Source organism: Pseudovirgaria hyperparasitica (genome assembly GCF_010093815.1).
Source record: "Pseudovirgaria hyperparasitica strain CBS 121739 unplaced genomic scaffold EJ05scaffold_11, whole genome shotgun sequence".
Taxonomy (NCBI): Eukaryota; Fungi; Ascomycota; class Dothideomycetes; order Acrospermales; family Acrospermaceae; genus Pseudovirgaria; species Pseudovirgaria hyperparasitica.
Window position 1 is genome coordinate 943,117 of NW_022985559.1, and position 17,669 is coordinate 960,785.

At 50.8% G+C, this 17,669-nt stretch overlaps 6 protein-coding genes across 6 annotated transcripts; 2 read left to right on the forward strand and 4 right to left on the reverse strand.

The window, feature by feature from the left end:
• The first annotated feature begins 101 nt into the window (after window positions 1–101).
• Window positions 102–992, forward strand: EJ05DRAFT_68248 (uncharacterized protein). The gene has a single exon (XM_033749882.1). The coding sequence runs from the start codon at window positions 406–408 to the stop codon at window positions 862–864; it is 459 nt and encodes a 152-aa protein (XP_033599022.1). The 5' UTR covers window positions 102–405; the 3' UTR covers window positions 865–992.
• EJ05DRAFT_68239 (uncharacterized protein) lies at window positions 985–3,446 on the reverse strand. Its single transcript, XM_033749881.1, has one exon. It carries the CDS (start codon window positions 3,351–3,353, stop codon window positions 1,122–1,124), a length of 2,232 nt encoding a protein of 743 aa, XP_033599023.1. The 5' UTR covers window positions 3,354–3,446; the 3' UTR covers window positions 985–1,121.
• A 1,765-nt stretch (window positions 3,447–5,211) lies between these two features.
• Window positions 5,212–5,719, reverse strand: EJ05DRAFT_68309 (uncharacterized protein). The gene has a single exon (XM_033749883.1). It carries the CDS (start codon window positions 5,551–5,553, stop codon window positions 5,275–5,277), a length of 279 nt encoding a protein of 92 aa, XP_033599024.1. The 5' UTR covers window positions 5,554–5,719; the 3' UTR covers window positions 5,212–5,274.
• A 4,568-nt stretch (window positions 5,720–10,287) lies between these two features.
• EJ05DRAFT_518022 (HSP90-domain-containing protein) lies at window positions 10,288–12,920 on the reverse strand (the record flags this gene model as incomplete). The annotated part of the gene is made up of 2 exons (XM_033748691.1): window positions 10,288–12,599; window positions 12,654–12,920. 2 exons carry the CDS (start codon window positions 12,918–12,920, stop codon window positions 10,758–10,760), a joined length of 2,109 nt encoding a protein of 702 aa, XP_033599025.1. The 3' UTR covers window positions 10,288–10,757.
• A 621-nt stretch (window positions 12,921–13,541) lies between these two features.
• Window positions 13,542–15,330, reverse strand: EJ05DRAFT_69248 (glycosyl hydrolase). The gene has a single exon (XM_033749889.1). It carries the CDS (start codon window positions 15,030–15,032, stop codon window positions 13,902–13,904), a length of 1,131 nt encoding a protein of 376 aa, XP_033599026.1. The 5' UTR covers window positions 15,033–15,330; the 3' UTR covers window positions 13,542–13,901.
• A 299-nt stretch (window positions 15,331–15,629) lies between these two features.
• On the forward strand, window positions 15,630–17,371 carry EJ05DRAFT_441036 (MFS transporter; the record flags this gene model as incomplete). Its single annotated transcript, XM_033741963.1, has 4 exons — window positions 15,630–15,887; window positions 15,940–16,292; window positions 16,342–16,860; window positions 16,918–17,371. 4 exons carry the CDS (start codon window positions 15,630–15,632, stop codon window positions 17,369–17,371), a joined length of 1,584 nt encoding a protein of 527 aa, XP_033599027.1.
• Window positions 17,372–17,669: the final 298 nt, after the last annotated feature.

The following is a 17,669-nucleotide window of genomic DNA, read 5'->3' on the forward strand; positions in this document are numbered from 1 at the left end:
ATGAACAACAATGAACAACAATGAACAACAATGAACAACAATGAACAACAATGAACAACAATGAATAATAATGAATAACAATCAATCAATCCTCCACGTCCAAGTGCACTATAACACAACTCTACATCCTACTCTAATATAAACACATAGCACTACCACCCAACTTCGTAAAACAATACGAAAGCAAAAGGACCCAGCCAGCCAGCCAGTTAACTAGATAACCAGATAACCAGCGGTATCCGGAACAGCGCGGAAGAAGAAGTCCAGCGTACTACTTACTATAGTACTAATTAACATTCTAACTAACACACATACACAATCTCCATCTAGCCCATCTAGCCCATCTAGTGAGTTATCTATCAGGATATATATGTACAAAGGTGCATGTAGAGTATATGTGTATGCATGTATGCAAGTATGCAAGTATGTATGTATGTCGGTCATACGACGACACCAAGCAAATTACGCGCATTAGAGCGAACCAGGGTAATTAACAGGGCTTGGAAGAAAGGTCCAATGTTGTTGTCCGCGTCGTATCAGCCGTATTCAGACGAGGTCACACCGTGTTTACCCTATTTGGCCGCATGCAAGAATGGGGAACGAGTCTTGATGTTGTTTCATCAGACAGACAAACTTAGTTGGTGTTTTTGTATTTGCCATAGCTACCGGGGGGCGCATATGCTACTCCTACTCCTACACCACCACCACCACCACCACCACCACCACCCAGGAGGCGCGATGCTGCAGCCAATTTCCCTTCTCCCCTCAATCAACCCGGTCTGCTCGCATGCATCAATTTCATGTATGCACACGGCGACTCCGGGGTATCGGTATCTATACAACATGATGAAAGCTCTCAAGTGAGAGAACGATGGATAGAGATAGTAGACATGCCGTGAATAACAAAAGAAAAAAAAGCGGTGAGAAAGAAAAAAAAGGTGAAATATCGCAGAATTATGTATGCCAATGCCGCAAAAATGCACGCGTGAGATATAGGATTGATGAAATAGTTCGTGAGTCATCATGCAAGGGGTATCTCGAAGCCGTTACTATCATCCCATAATGGTTTGTGTGAAAGGCGATACAAGCGGAATGGAAAGACTGCATGTAGTGTCATGTTCTTAGACGGAGATCATCAATGGATCCTTCGTGGCGGGAGCTGCGTTAATCGGGGCACGCTTGCTCTTGTTGTATGCTGCCATCTCGAGGCCGATCTCGCGCATGCGCTCGCAGCCCTTGCCAGGGGAAGGCTTCTTTTCACCTTCCTTGGCCTGCTTGCGGCAATGCTTTTGATAAAGTTTCTGAAGACGACGTTGACGTTTCTGCTCTAGACCGGCCTTGATGTCGATGGCACCGCGGCTTGGGAGGTCGTTGGACTCGTCATCGTCGTAATCCAAAGGAGAAAGGGGGTTCATGACTGGAGCGCGAGGAAGAGAAGCGGCAATCTGCATAGACGGTCGCTCTGCCATGCCGACGAAGTGGAGGTTGGAGACGCGAACAGCAGGTGGAGAATGAATCAGGGATGCGCGGCGAGGTGGCCTTAGAGCAGGCGAGCGCATTCGTTTTGGAGGTGTGCCAGTATGTGCACGACGGATCGGAGCGGGTGAGCGGGTTCGGCGCATGGCTGCCGGTGGTGGCGAACGCATGCGGACTGGAGTGGTAGCCTTCTTGCTTGGGCGGGCAGTGCGCGGCTCGTCTTCATCCATGGAATCGAAAGCGCCATGCATGAGCATGTGCTGGTCGGATACAGAGCCTGTTCTTGTTTCTTCCTCGTCGTCATCGAGCTCAGGGTCTGATGTTGGAAAAGAGGGATCAATGTCCTGGGGAGTAGTACGATGCTTTGCAGCTCGGCGACGCTCGATTGCGGAGGCATAAGCATCCTCCAACGGGCGATCCTCGTCCAGCGTACCACAGACAAAGTCAGTACTGTCCGGTAACTCTGGTGTTGGCTCAACGTTGATATTGATGGCATTCCGCTTCCTACGTCTAAGACGATTCGGTGAACTCTTGTGGTGCGTCAAGAACGCGACTTCACTGTCGGGCGAGCCAACAGAAGAGTCAGAGAAGCTACGACGGCCAAGGGGGCGGATGTGCTCAAGATGGTCCGTAGAGGTTGCTGCAGTCGACAAGCCAGCGCCAGGTCCGGGAGCCCACCAGTCGTAATCAGAGCCAGCATCACTCTCGTCGTCCGAGCTGGCAAATCCTGCCTCGTTGTCGGTATGAAAGCCGTCATCGGAATCTTCGTCCATATCGTTGGCACCTGCCCCGCCAAATTCATCGTCATCGTCATCATCCTCATTTTCATCCTCCTCATCGACATCCTGTTCCTCTTGCAGTGCTTCCTCTTCAGCTTCTTCTCCCAGTTTCCGCAAACAGTTTTCAATCTTCAGCGTGTCAGACACAGTCAGCCGGCTGCGATGGCATGTCGCCTCCTTGGTCCAATCGTCGTCTTCTTCTTTGCCACTGGCAAAGGCATGGAAGCGGGTGGCCTCGCTACGTCCAAGATCTGAGTTGCCACTCAACGTTCGCTTGTGGTTGGTAGAGGCAACTTTGCGAACACTCTTAGGGCTATCGTTGCGAACGGTGGAGTCCGAGTCTCGATGTTGGCGAGGCGAAGCTGGGATGGACTCGCGTTGTTTCAATAAGGAAGGAGCAGGACTAGCGGCTCTGCTAATTTTCGGCTTCTTCTCTTGCAGGTGCATCGGCTGCTCTGCCAAGACTTTGGATGGACATGCGAAGCGGATAGTGCAGCCTCGCTTGACTGGTGCAGTCTGCTCCATCTTTGGAGGAGTCTGTACGCGAGGGGTAGGAGTAGGAGTTGGCGACGCCTTGCGCCCACACGCAAAGGTGATGCACCGTTTTCGCCCAAGATTGGCCTCCAGAGTACTCTCGGGCATGGCCTGACCCTGGGGAACGACATGATCGTCATCAGTCTGGATCTTGACTTGAGATGGGTTAAAATCGAGTTTGCTGAAGACAGGGAGTATGTTAAACATAGACGGTGGACAAGGAGGACTGGGCGAGCTGTTCCTTGTTCCGCAGCTAGTAAAACCACAATCGCTGGTCAAATCAGCGCTGGAATAGTCTTTGGGAGATTGAAGACATGGATCCTCTTCAGAATGGGTCTCGGGCTCGGAAACGTGAAGTGCCTGAGTCAATAAGGATTCCTGTCTCCGGGAGCTCGTGGGCCTTGTTTTAGTGAACTTGTCCGTCTCGGCAGCAAGGCTTGAGACTGGACCGGGAGTCCGCTGAGGGGGATGATCAGGAGGTTCGTCGACCTCTGTGGCGATTTCTCCACAGGAAACACATACTGTATCAACAGCAACATTCAACTGACCACTGGTCTGGTCCATTGCAGAGCAATGGATGTGATCAATACTATGATTGACGGTTAAGGCAGTCCAAATGGTATGACAACGGAAGTGAGGTCGAATATGGCGAGAAGGAGTTGATATAGCGAGCAGATAGAGCTAGGTTGATTTGCGGGGGAACAGAGATGAACAAGTATGCGCTGCAACAGATAGTGTTTCGGTGTAGTGTATGCACAGCAGAGACGAGGGTCTGTGTGTGTGTATATATGGATGGTGGCGAACGGTCGGCGCCCACAGGACGTTGTGTAAGGGTTATAATATCCGCATGGTTAAGTGGGAGAAGACAAAGAAGTTCGCAGGACGAGTGTTAGAAGAAGTAAAGGCAGCGCCAACGGAACAAAAGAGGAAGTGACAGCCAAGGACCTGGGATTGGCCCTGGAGGGAATTATGATGGACGTTAGAGAGAGAGATGGACGGGTTTGAGAGGTCAGTAGTAGTGTTGTGTGCGCAGAGTGGCAATGCAGATTGCTGCGGTGGCCGTAGGAAGTGAGGAGGTGTTGTTCTAGGGCGGCGTGGGATGGTTTGAAGGTAGGAGTTCGCACGGACGAATGTAGCGTTGCGGCTACAGCGTGACGCGTCGTCAGTTGGAGTGTTGGAGTGTTGGAGTGGTGTGTTGCAATGGATGAGAAGGAGGAGGAGTTGTCGAGAAGTATTAGAGGAGGGGAAAAGGCGAATGAAGAGGTGATTTGGGCGGAGGTGGAGGTGAAAGGGAAAAAAAAAACAGGCAGAGAGGGAGAGTGGGATCGGATGGGCCTTGCGGAAGTGGATTAGCGGTGTATGATCGGGAGCCAGCCGGAGGGTTGCTTGCTGACTGGTAAATTCTTTTCACCCTGGAAGCTTCTTAAGAGAGCAAGCGAGCGAGATCATAAGAAGAGTAATAATAGTAATAATGGGAAAAGGTCGAAATTACTCATTACGAATTACGTGCGGAAACAGCGCTGCAACTGATATTACGGCCGCTGCAGCAAAGACATTACTCTCTACCCATCGAATTTAGCGCCGGCCATCTCCCTGTCGAGGGTTAGAGTTAGGTAGGTAATTACAGGAATTAGGCTGTTACTGTAACAGCCTGTAGGGAACCCTTCGAGAGTTGACGGGCCAGTTTGCAGGCTTTTTTTCATGCTGGTGGCGGTGGGACTGTCTTTGCCCTGCGCTGCCCTGCCCTGCATTGAATGCATCGCCATCGGCCCATCGTCGCACGCCGCACACCGCACACCGCACACCACACACCACACACCGGCATCAGGCTCTTCATCATATGCAGGTAGTAAATAGTATATAACAATGTCTGGGTTGATTAGGCCAGAGGAGCAGTTGTCCACTTCTCATCTGTTCGTACGAGCAAGAGCTGGCTGTGTATAATTAGAGTAATGATATAATACAGGATGACCGTCGTTACTGTAATTAATTACCAGATTAGAGCAGAAATGAAGAAGTGGATGCAAGCAGCTGCATGGAAAAGCCTGGTTGTCGGTAAATTTGCGTATGTTGGTAGGTAGTCAGTCGCAGTAGTTGTATGGCTGGCGGCTGGCCAGAGTGGGCGGCGGGGCTACTGTAGGTATTAATTAGATACACATAGGCAGAGCTGGGCAACGCGCTGGGCAGGCAGTGGGCAGTCAGGCTGGCCGTCGCTTGGTCTTCTTGGGGCCTTCTTAGCGGCTTCTTAGCGGGTCTGGGCTGTTGTCTTTCTGTCAATCTGCCCTTATTTGACTGCCCAAGTTACAGTACTGCCCCCCCGCGCCCGCGCCCGCGCCCGTCCGCCTGCCCACCTGCAGCTTGTTGTCGGTCGTCTCGCATGCACAGGTCGACTTTGGCCGGCAGATGCGCCGCCGTTCCATTTCAGGCAACGTGGTCTGCCGTAATAATAGTAATTCGTACTGTAATGAATAATCTTCCCTTGCTTTCACCACCAATCTCTTTCCAGCTCCATCATCACCACCACCACTACCACGATACTACCACCAACCACTAACCACCAACCACCGGCGCCGGCAGCCATGTCACTTCGGCCCCTCCTGATACCCATCTTCATCGTCATTTCCGTCATTCTCGTCATCGTCGTCACCGGCACCCTACCTCGACCTACCACGTCACATCTGTACATGTGCTGATCTTTTACATCTTTAGCCATACCCACCACTGTTACAGCGGGTACCTTTTTGCTCGCCATTGACTTATCCATATCGTGCTTCACGTTCCGCTGTTACCTTCTTCTGACCGCTGCAAGTATGCTGACTGCACCTCCAGACACTGACACACTCTCATGGCACCGTCAGGCTGCTGACGATATCGGACGTCTCCACCATGACTTTCGTCGGCGCGCCTGCAAGCGTCCAGCCGGGCCTCCTACACAGCCTTCCGTCCAGCCATGGACTCAGAGCCACGGCCAGGCTGAGATTTCTAAGCGTGCGCTCGTCGTAGATAGAGTAGAGTCGTCGACGGATTGCAGAGGCGGCCATACAAAGAAATCCCGCATCCTGAGACTATCCGGTATCGTCTGTGAAACGATCTAAAATGTGGATTCTACTGCGTGGGGTCTGCCATCGGGATAGTGGACTTGGAACTTGGTGAGCAACCACTCATACACCTTCATTTGTCGGAATTCAACAGCCCAATCGCAATCCCGCTCTGGGCAAGGGGTGGCGCCGTGGGTACGTACCCAGGGATACAACACAGACCCTGATCCTCTGGCTTATAATGCGCACAGCTGCACATGATGCATGAAATCATTCGGCTCACAACTGAAGAATTTTGACTGAGAATGCACTACTTGGTGAGCTCTAAATAGCTCGAAACCGCATCGCAATTGTGTCGCGCCATCTTCGCATCGCCCTGATCATGATGGAGAAAGTGTGTCGACTAGCTTTGAGTGCCGAGTGGCGTCCACTGCGACTTCGGCCACCTACCACACCTACTTACTAATTACCTGACTCCTCGGGTCATCGGTTCGATTCACTGTCAAGGGCCTGTCTTGTCCTCTCCATTTCGATAATGAAAGGACGAGAGAAGAATTCGCGCCATAGCCCATAGGCCAGAGCCACAGCAGACTCTGCCATATCTGCACCCAGTCCGGCCGAGCTCGACGCGATAGATGGATCCATTCCAAGTCATTGCCATGTCATGCAGCTTTATCGCACTGGTCCACAGGATTTAGTGAAACTGTGCAGTGCGATGCATACTGCTTTATCGCCCTTACTACTAATTAATTACCACGTTAGTCGCGGCACATACATGAACACTACAGTGCTAGGACCTCACTCTATTCATACTTGGCAGTTCCTTGTCAGAAATGTCGCTTGTCTTAACGGTTTGTGCGAGGAAGGTCTGTCCCTGTCGCTGTACCAATGCTCCGTTTTGCGCATACACATGACCTGTAACCTGACACAGCGCTTTCTACTGTCCGTTCTTAATTCAACAATCCGTCTCTGTCATCGTCAAAACCATTCTATTTCTGTCAGACTCCCTTTGCCGTCACCGCTACATTCCTTCAAACCGCCACCTTACTTCACTCATGGGGGCACTCGGCCATCTGCCTTGCGAGGAGACCAGGATCAATGCCAACAAACGTACCTCGGTGCTCGTGATGGTGCATATTCAGCTCCACCGCCAACAACAGCCACTCTTGTGTTACGTTCAGCCTCGACAGCGACCCGTCACGGAATTGCCCGCAGGCCAAAGGCCAAAGGTAGATGCAATTCTTTGTGCTTTTCTACGCGAGTCTCATGGCGCCATCGTCTGTGCTTCTGTGCTTTGATACATTCACCATTAGATAGATCCATGCAGAAAAAGACGGTGTCAGCGACTACGTGCGGCTGCCTGCATCACGTCCTGCACAAAAGAACCCTCGTGTATGGCGCGTGTATCGCGTGTGGGGTCGCAAAAGTGCGGGGACGCGAGCATCCATCGACAAGCTTGTCATGGTCAAGCTCTTCGTTTATGCACAGTCAAGACGTCGCACGGCAGCTGGACGTCTGCCGTTTGCTGATCGCAACAGCTGATCTTACAAAAAAAGTCTTCAGACCCTATTGCTGATTCGTTACGCTCACCTCTCTCCGATGTTGTCTCGTCCAATGATGGACTGTCGGACTCAACGTTGACCAATCTCACCTCATCATCATCACACACACAGCAGCACGTGGATACCGCTGTAAGAGGAAGAGTAGACTGTGTCAGTCACGTAAGAATTTAAACTATATTTGGCAGTTTTAGCACTTCGCTCGGATTTCCCTTGGACGCCAGTACGTCCCGCTCCTCTAGTTGCCTCCTTGGTCATCCGCCAGATACTAGACATGCGCCGGATATGACGGCTACTGGGCTTCATACTGTTGGAGAGTCGTGATAGGCTCTCGGACATATTTTATCCCACGCGAACGTACGACGGTGCCGGATATGTTGCGATAACCACAAGTTGTTGACTGTGTGATGATTATCCACTCCTTCGGGATGCGAGAAAGAAATAGGTAATCCGTCGTTTAGCATCCATCTCTCTATCAACCAGAGCGCGGGGTAAGAGCTCTCCTCGACAGCACTGTATACTGACAATGCAGTGTAATCTCCCAGCTCCTCCAAGCTACATGATACAGACGGCATCCCATACTCGCAAACAGGACGTCTGCAGATGCATTCATCGGCGCTATGCTTCTGTCGGTCTTACGCAAGAGCCTGCCTTTGCAAGAACAAGACCGCCAGGCCCTATACACCGGTGCAAAATCTCATGTAATCACTACACAATCACTCGTGTTCGATCGGCATCTATGCGAATCCGTCTCAGATCATGTCCCCCCCTTTGCTTTTCCTTTGAGTAGAGCGCAGGTGTCCGCAACCACATCTACGTCCACCGTAAATGTGGCAGACCACCGCAACACTAGTCTCATCTATATCGGCAGCGTATGCCTTACTTGTACATGATGTGAGTATGTCTCAGATGTGTGTCTTGATATGTGTGTGGATGCGGATGTGGATGTGTGCCGCCCACGCCGTCAGTCCGCTCGAGCAAGGGATGCGCATGCATTGTTATGGCTGAGGCTGTACTTGGTAACAGCGTCGTGGCACTGCGCCATGGACTTACTTCTCAACTCTGCTCTGCTCTACTCAGCTCAGCTCTTGTAGCTTGGTAAATGAAGTGAGGGATCTATCTGTTAATCACTCACTCACTCCTTGCGGAGAGGATAGTGAAGTACTGTCGATGTGAGGCGGGCGTGTGTTGGAAGGCGCAATATCAGATCCGTCCATCCATACTAGATCCATTCATATCAGATGCTATCCTATCCAGTCCTGTTCCAATCGATCAATCCCATATCGGGACACTGTTCCGACTCTTTTCCACTTTCTCTTTCTCTTTACCCAATCCCCCATCCCCTTGTCCCTCTTCCTCGAGATCTTCTATTTGTGACCTATCATCCTGTTGTCGACGGAGTAGTACTTAGTAATAACAGTATTGATGACGCACTACAACCTTCTACTTCGCACTCACACTCGCACTTGTATGATACCATGATCCCATTCCATGACAAAACCTCTTGCCTTCTCCGATGGAGCAATAGATCAGTACTAGCTGGCTAAGTGACTGACTAGCACGTCATGCTCCACCACAACCACCACCACAAGTCTTTGATTTCCAATCACTCTGTCTCATCTCATTCGATATACGGCCTTGCCCTTTTCCTTCACTCCCTAGCATAGCATAGCAAAGCAAAGCAAAGCCCAGCCCAGCCCAACCCAGCATATCACTCACAACCCAGCACAGCCCAATCCGTAACCTAGCATAATCTTAAACCCGCCAAGCAAGCTTATATCAAAACAAGCACCTGCTTCCTCCCCTTGGCCTGGGGTTGGTATGTCTGACCTACTTGTCTATCCTCCCCTGAGGACAAGATATCTGTGGTTGGGAGATGGAGGGAGATGTTATATATGTATATGTATATCCCCACATCCATACACAGCAACGCTGCCTTTACTCCTCAGGAGACAGAACGAATGGGATTTCTAGCAGGTGTATGGATGGATGGATGGATGGATGTATGTATGTATGTATGTATGTATGTATGCACGTATGTATGTACAGCGTGATACATTCGTGTCAGTCAAACACGTGCCTAAGCAATGCATCGAAACGAAGTCCGTCTTACTCTCCAGTCTGTCTCGTCTGCATATGTATCTGCGTGGACAGTACAACAAACATGTCCCGTTTTTCATGTCGATATAATAGCTTAGATGTCAATCCATTACATCCATCCACCCCATTCACCCATTTACCCATTCACCAATTCATACACACATACATCCATACATACATACACGTCCCAGCCCTCTTTCCCCCTCCTTCCTTCAGCCTCCCATCTTTCATCACACTCCCCCGAGACCAGCAACCAGGTCCTCAACACCACCACCACCACCACCACATCCACCCAAATCCATCCCTCCACCCCCTCCTTCCAAAGCAACAGAACAATCTCGCGCCTTCACACTCCGCCACACAGCACAGACATGTTCAAAAAAGCGCGGAATACCCCATTACATGAAAGGGCAGAATGCTGAGTCTTCCTCGCGCGTGTGATTATCTCTGTGTTTTTGGGGGTTTATTTTTATGCTATGTTTTGGTGTGTTCATGTGTTCGTGGACTGACTGTAAAGTGCAATAACACGGGCGACAACGCTTGGGTGGGTGAGCGAGTGAGTGAGTGAGCGAGTGAGTGAGTGAGTGTGCTAGTTGATAGGGATGGATGGATGGATGGATGGCGGTGGTTTTTTTTTCTTTCGTTGATGGTATGTTGTGGACTTTGGTCTGGGGCTACGGGGATGCTATGGCTTCTTGATTGCAGAGCTGAATTGATTGTAGGAATGTTTGACAATGGGGTAGCACAGTTCGGGTGTGTGTTGAAGTAGATGTCCCAAGCACGAGTACACGGCGAGGTATGCCCATGTCGATCAAATGAGCCGTTGCGTGCTCAACCCAAAGCCAGCCAGGGAGTTCATCAATCACGGTTCCCGTTGCTTTTATGTGATCCTATACAGCCAAAGGGTGCGAGGTGAGCGTAACTTCATGTCTAAAATAAAAGTCATGCGGCTTTCTAAGAGAGTGCAAACAAGTATGGTACGCAAGTTACAACATCAAGGTTGAAGTAGAATTCTTTCATTAGAAGGCTCGTATGCTACAGTCAGACATGCTATCATGAGTTCCTCCTCTACACAAGCCTGTGCCCGTGTTGTATGCTAGCCATACCACCAACTAAAGCCACAAACAGCGATAGCTAATCGAGGCTCCAGGGAATGCCTTGGCTCAAAGAAAAGACGTGACATGAGATTTGATCATCACCACAGAAAGACGCCAGTGCCCATTAAACCCGCCAAATTTTGTTTATCCGGAACGAAGAACAATGCGTGGCATCTAGTCGACCTCCTCCATAGCGCTCTCACCAGCAGCCTCCGCTGGAGCGGCGTCATCCGTCTTCTCCTCGGCAGTCTCAACCTCCTCATCGACGTTCAAGCCAAGGGAGACGAGCTTGTGGATACGCTCGGAGAACTGAACTGGCTCATCAATGGTGAAGCCGGAGACAAGGAGCGAGGTCTCAAAGAGGAGCTGGGTGATGGATTTGACGGTGCGGTCTTCCTCGCCATCAGCCTCGACCTTGCGCTTAAGCTCCTTGATGATGGGGCTCTTGGGCGAGATCTCGAAAGTCTTCTTCGAACTCATGTAGCTGCTCATGGAAGTGTCACGAAGAGCCTGGGCCTTCATGATGCGCTCCATGTTAGCCGACCAACCGAACTGACCAGTACGGATGGCACAGGGAGAGCCAGTCAGCATGTGGCTGACAACGACCTTCTCGACCTTGTCGCCGAGGACGTTCTTCAGTGACTTGGCGAGAGGCTCGAATTCCTTCTCTTCCTCCTCACGCTTCTTCTTCTCATCGTCAGTCTCCTCAAGCTCAAAGTCCTTGGTGATGTCAACGAGCTTCTTGCCCTCGAATTCCTTGAGTTGAGTCATGGCATACTCGTCAATGGGGTCGACGAGGAACAAGACCTCGAAACCCTTGTCCTTGAGGGAGTCAAGGAAGGGAGACTTCTGCACAGCCTTGAGCGACTCGCCGGTGATGTAGTACATTTGCTTTTGGTGTTCGGGCATGCGGGTGACGTAGTCGGAGAGAGAGGTGAGCTCGTCAACAGACTTGGTCGAGTTGAAACGGAGCAGCTTGGCAAGCTGGTTGCGGTTCTGCGAGTCCTCGTGGATACCGAGCTTAATGTTCTTGGAGAATGCAGTGTAGAACTTGTCGAACTGCTCACGGTCCTCAGCAATCTCGTTGAAGAGTTCGAGGGTCTTCTTGACAAGGTTCTTGCGAATGACCTTCATGATCTTGTTTTGTTGCAGAGTCTCACGCGACAGGTTGAGGGGAAGATCTTCAGAGTCGACGACACCCTTTACGAAACTGAGCCACTCAGGAATCAGGTCGGTAGCGTCATCAGTGATGAAGACACGGCGCACGTAGAGCTTGATGTTGTTCTTGGTCTTCTTGGTCTCGAACAGGTCGAAAGGTGCACGCTTGGGGACGAAGAGGATCGCGCGGAACTCGAGCTGACCTTCAACGGAGAAGTGCTTGACACCAAGGTGATCTTCCCAGTCATTTGATAGCGATTTGTAGAAGGAGGCATACTCCTCGGTTGTGATATCAGTTGGGTTACGAGTCCAGATTGGCTTCGTCTTGTTGAGTTCCTCCTCCTCAATCTTGCTCTCCTTGACCTTCTTGGTCTTCTTCTTCTTGTCTTCCTCATCATCGTCGACTTCCTCGACCTTGGGCTTTTTCTCGTCACCCTCTTCTTCGACTTCTTCGGCATCCTCATCGGGGACCTCTTTCTCAGTCTCCTTGAGGACGTGCAGGTAGATGGGGTATGAAATGAACTCGGAGTGCTTCTTGACAACCTCCTTAATCTTGCTCTCGTTCAGGTAGTCGAGTTGCTCGTCTTTGAGGTGGAGGACCATCTTGGTACCGCGGCCAAGAGGCTCACCTTCGGTGTCAGGCTGAACGGTGAAAGTACCACCAGCACTGGACTCCCAGACGTACTGGTCGTCATCGTTGTGCTTGGAGGTGACAGTGACCTTGTCGGCAACGAGGTAGACGGAGTAGAAACCGACACCGAATTGACCAATCATAGACACATCGGCACCAGCGCTCAGCGCCTCCATGAACTGCTTGGTGCCAGATCGGGCGATCGTTCCGAGGTTGTTGACGAGATCCTGCTGTTGTCAGCACTGTTCGGGTGCGTAGTGGGATAAGCTTAAAAAACTTACAGCCTTGGTGAAACCGATACCAGTATCTTGGATGGTCAGTGTCTTAGCCTCCTTGTTTGGGATGATGTCAATTCTGAGATCCTTTCCAGAGTCGAGCTTGCTTGGGTCTGAAAGAGCCTCATAACGGATCTTGTCAAGGGCATCAGAGGAGTTGGAGATCAATTCTCTCAAGAAGATCTCCTTATTTGAATATACGGTGTTGATAATGAGAGACAGGAGCTGAGAAATCTCAGCCTGAAACTCAAAGGTCTCGCCGTTGGCAGCCATAGTGAATTGGAGGAAATGTGTAGAGGGATTGGGTATCTGCTGACATGTTAGCATATGACATACAGTCAAGCACCGCCGGCGCAAATAGTTGAACCAGACGAGGCTGCATTCTGAGTAGGCAGGCAGTTGTCATCACATACCTAATGTGGAGAAGATTGTGAGTGAAGGTAGGTATGAGTGTGCAAGCGGGAGGTGTAGCGCTGCTTGATTGAAGTTGGGGAGAATTGTGGTGCAGAGAGTATACGAGAGTGATTCAGAGTTTTATAGAAAGATAGAAATGGAGGCTGGGGGAGCTTAAATTCTGGGCCGAAGCTGCAGATGGAATCTTCTCGAGCTCGTAGGAAGAAATCTGTGCACGGACCTCTCTAACTGCATGTTGTTTGTGCTTCACGTGATGTGCTTGGTACCCACAGTAACGACGGGAAGCAACAAAATTGACATGATGTGCAAAGATAATTGGTCCTGGGCCTTCGACTACAACACTAGAGCTTTCTATAGCTACAATTTGATTCTAAAGATTGTATCTGCGTACTGGGAAGCCTCAGTATTCGATGCAAATGTGAAGTTGGTGGGTCGCAAACGAACCGTTGGACCCATGCGCCTCATTCTTCGTGAAGACCCTAGAAGATGCTAGCATAAGTACCACCATAACCGCTCGACCTCCGCCTACGCCTTGCTGCCTGGACCATCTGGGGTCACAATACCGAGTGTGCAAAAAGCATCTGCAGGAGTGATGCCTATATCAGGTCATTGAATCTTGTAGGCACCAGAAATCGAGACATGGGGCTGTAAACACAGCTGATACAATGGCAACTATCACACCAAGTCTTCTGGATTGACACGATTGGCTACACGCAGTTAGGCAGATACCCTGGGTCCACTACACTGAACATGTGCTTGGTGGAAATGAGAGAGCGCTGCCTGGGTTCATAGCTACTCTCACATCTCAAGATCTCCTCAATAGTAAGTTTTGGATTAATGTTATCTAAATGTCCTCAGGAATTCGCCAAGCGCCATCATCGCCATAGCTTGGCCGTACGGCATACTGGTCCTTGCAATATCCTTGTAATGCTGGAGGTCATGTCCCATACCGGTGCCGAAGCTGGTATCAAGCAGCTCTCCATCTGCATTGATCTTTCCCATCACCGCCTTGATAGCCTTCACAGCAACCTCTTCATATGCGCGGCTTATGTATCGCTTTCGAATCGCCTTCAGAATACCGTATGCGAAACCAGCCGTGGCCGATGACTCTTCGTAACTCCCTTCAGCCTCAGGCTCATCAAGAAGCGTCAGCCATAGTCCATTGTCCTTTTGCAGTCGCTTCAGCGCTCGGCACTGTGCCTCGAGGACGTCAATAAGATGCACGCGGATAGGATCGTTTGGCGTGAGGTCAAGCAGATCGATAATCTCAGGGATGACTATTGTGATCCAGCTGTTGCCTCTGGCCCACCGCGCCCGGGCGAAGTTATGGCCTACGCCCCCTTTCGTCGTCTCGTCGAACTTCCAACCATGGAACCAGAGACCAGTAGAGGTATCGAAGAGATATTGTACGTGGAGTAAGAATTGTCGCTTGGCTTCTTCGACGTAGTGCGGTCTCTTCAGAAGCTTGCCGATTTTCGCGAGCGGCACCACAGTCATCATGAGAGTGTCGTCCCAGAGTTCATTTGTATTGGGCCCGAGATATGTCATGTGCTGCATGCCACCATATGGTGTTCGTGGAAGATCATACATGGCCCACTCGGCCCAAGAATCTAGCCATGGCAGATATGTGCTGTCTTTGGTATCTTCGTACAGGTAGGCAAGTGTGAGGAATACAGCCATTGTATTGATATTCTTTGTCGTCCCATCTTTCAGCTGAACATCGAACCATCCTTTGATGGTGCTGAGAGTCTTCGACGAACCTGTTAATTGATAGTATTGGTACAAGCCGTAGAGGCCAATCCCATGCGTCCATTCCCAGCCATTCCATCCTTTTGTGTCGATGACTCGACCGTCTGGGAGTTTGAGAAGGAATTTGCCCGACTCGTCCTGGATATTTACGAGGTTGTCTGTGAGCAGGTCTATCTTCGCATGTATATCGGCCTCATGGATGCCATGCTGGGGAAGGGGCATTGCGGCGCGGGGTAGTACAACTTCAACCAGGAGGCGTCTTTAAAGGATCTGGATTGCGGTCAGAAGGAACGAACTGGTGAGACCCAAATCTCGGTTGGGAGAGCAGTCACAGTTAAACAGATATCTGCAGCACGAAAGTTCCTCGCACAAGCCTCGTTGGACACTCCAAGCAAGCATCACGCGTGAGCTTTGACGCGACGGCTGAGCTCTCGGTTCATCTCCCCCCGAACCTCAAGATGCGAACCGACTCGAGTACTTCTCCACGAACTTTGGGGGCAAATTCCGGGGCCCCAGAAACTATCCCCGCATGGGCTGCAGTCTAATCCATGCTATCGACTGGTCCGTTGCATTACTCGCTCAGGCTGTTGCCCTCATCGTGGCTGACCTCGCGTGCTTTGCCCGGAGAAATTGATTAAGTGCAGCTTGCGACCTTGCCTTTCCCCGGAAAACCTAGAGCCGAACCTGGCTGGGATGGCCGGTCTGTATAAGATCGTGGGTACATCGCTGACTGTTGTGGGTTCTATAGGTCGCCGGTCTTGATCTGTTGCACCTTCTGTCCTCTGACTTTCCGGATCATCTCCACTTCAGTTCAGTATCATGGCAGTCGACAAGGAGCTCGCTACTGCGCCTGTGGCGTCTGAAGACGACAAACAGGATATCGATATGGTTGAAAGGGTCATGTCTGGGGATACCGACCTGCAGAAAGACCACGTAAATTACAATCGTATCGACAAAGAGCTTGCGAAGTATACCGACGCTACTGCTATCGCGATCAGCCCCGAGGAAAACATGCGGTTGAAGAAGATGGTTGACAGGCGTGTGCTGCCAGTTATGGTCTTCACGTACTTCCTCCAGGTCAGACTACTCACAGAACTGCATCAAAGTCCAGTGTCTAACAAACTTCCAGGCCCTTGATAAAGGCACCCTATCCTTCGCCTCCATCATGGGCATCCAAACAGACGCCAATTTGCACGGGCAGCAATACCCCTGGCTGACCACATGTATCTATATCGCCATCCTTTTTGTCGAATACCCAACCAACCGCATTATCCAGCACGTGCCCATTGCCAAATATCTCGGCTTCAACATTATCGCCTGGGGTACTGTGCTCGCCTTCCACGCCCTCACCCACAACTTCGCCGGCCTCGTCGCCGTGCGTGTGCTGCTCGGTATCTTCGAAGCCGTATGCCAGCCCAGTTTCATGGTCATGAGCAGCATGTGGTATAAGCGTGAGGAGCAAGCTCAGACCGTCACTTACTGGTATGTAACCCCCTATCTACACAGTCGGATGTCATGCTGACGAAAGAAGGTACATGATGAACGGCGCCCAACAGATTGTGGGCGGCCTGCTCGCATACTGCTTCACTCTCATCGGCAACGATAAAGCGATCAAGTCTTGGCAAGCGATATTCCTGTGCTACGGTATCTTCAGCGTGTTCTGGGGCGTATTTGTGCTCTTTTGGCTGCCCGACAGTCCTATGCGCGCAAAATGCTTCTCCGAAGCCGACAAACACTTGCTCGTTGAGCGCGTGCGCTCTAACCAGACTGGTCTGCAGAACAAGACATACAGACGCGAACAGGTGATTGAGGCGCTGACGGATGTGCAAACGTGGTGTTATGGTCTTATCGCTATTTGCACAACGCTGCCGACTAGTGGGCTGGGTGCATTTGCGAACATCATCATCAAGGGGTTCAATTTCACCACGCTACAGGTACAATTGTTGGCGATGGTATTGGGTGCGTACATCATTATCGTGCTTATGAGCTCAATGTGGCTGGTCAAGAGGTTCAATCAGACCTGCTTCATCATGGGGCTCTATGTCATCCCGTAAGTCACCTGACGTCCGTCATCAACAAATAGAACAGTCACTCACATATGTGCTAGTTCCTTCGTCGGCACGATAGTCCTCATGACGGTTGTTAACACCTCCAAGGCAACCCAAGGCGGCCTGCTCTTCTCCTACTACATCGTCCTCTCTTTCTGGGCCGCCCAAACACTCTCCATGTCGCTCATCTCCCGCAACGTCGCCGGCCAAACCAAGAAAACGGTTGTCGTAGCCTTCAACTTCGTCTGCTGGGCCGGTGGCAATGCCGCCGGCAGTCAAGTGTTTCTGTCCTGGGACGCACCCAGATACTTTATTGCGTTTTCGACGCATATGGGGTGTTATGTGTTGTTAGTGATTGTGATCATAGTGCTGCGGACGCATCTAGTGAGGCAGAACCGGAAGAAGGATGAGTTGGCTGCGGCGGGGGTGAAAGAGGCGAAGGATGAGAAGCTGGTGCATGCTTTTGAGGATTTGACGGACAGAGAGAATGCCAATTTTCGGTATATGATATAATGAGATGGGAGAGTAGAAGGTGAACGGACTACTTGGGTAATTAATGTAGACTGCTCGAAAAAGACCGATGTGTGCTTTCGCTGTGTGGTGCTGGTGATCGAGATGCCTGATACAAGTGGTCATGGAAGAGTGGAGCGTCGAAGTGTGATGTACCTGCGTCAACGATGGATGAGGTTGGTATACGACTGGTAATCTATCACATAGCACTGTCCAAGCAGCTCTGGTCTGTGCCAAAGGAATATTGCGACAGTCACAGAGACATTGAGCCTCGACATTGAGTCTCAGAACCAATCAGCTG

Bases quoted from the DNA above. Each gene is read 5' to 3' on its own strand.
- EJ05DRAFT_69248 (XM_033749889.1), bottom strand. From the start codon at position 15,032: ATGCCCCTTCCCCAGCATGGCATCCATGAGGCCGATATACATGCGAAG.
- EJ05DRAFT_68309 (XM_033749883.1), bottom strand. From the start codon at position 5,553: ATGGATAAGTCAATGGCGAGCAAAAAGGTACCCGCTGTAACAGTGGTG.
- EJ05DRAFT_68248 (XM_033749882.1), top strand. From the start codon at position 406: ATGTATGCAAGTATGCAAGTATGTATGTATGTCGGTCATACGACGACA.
- EJ05DRAFT_68239 (XM_033749881.1), bottom strand. From the start codon at position 3,353: ATGGACCAGACCAGTGGTCAGTTGAATGTTGCTGTTGATACAGTATGT.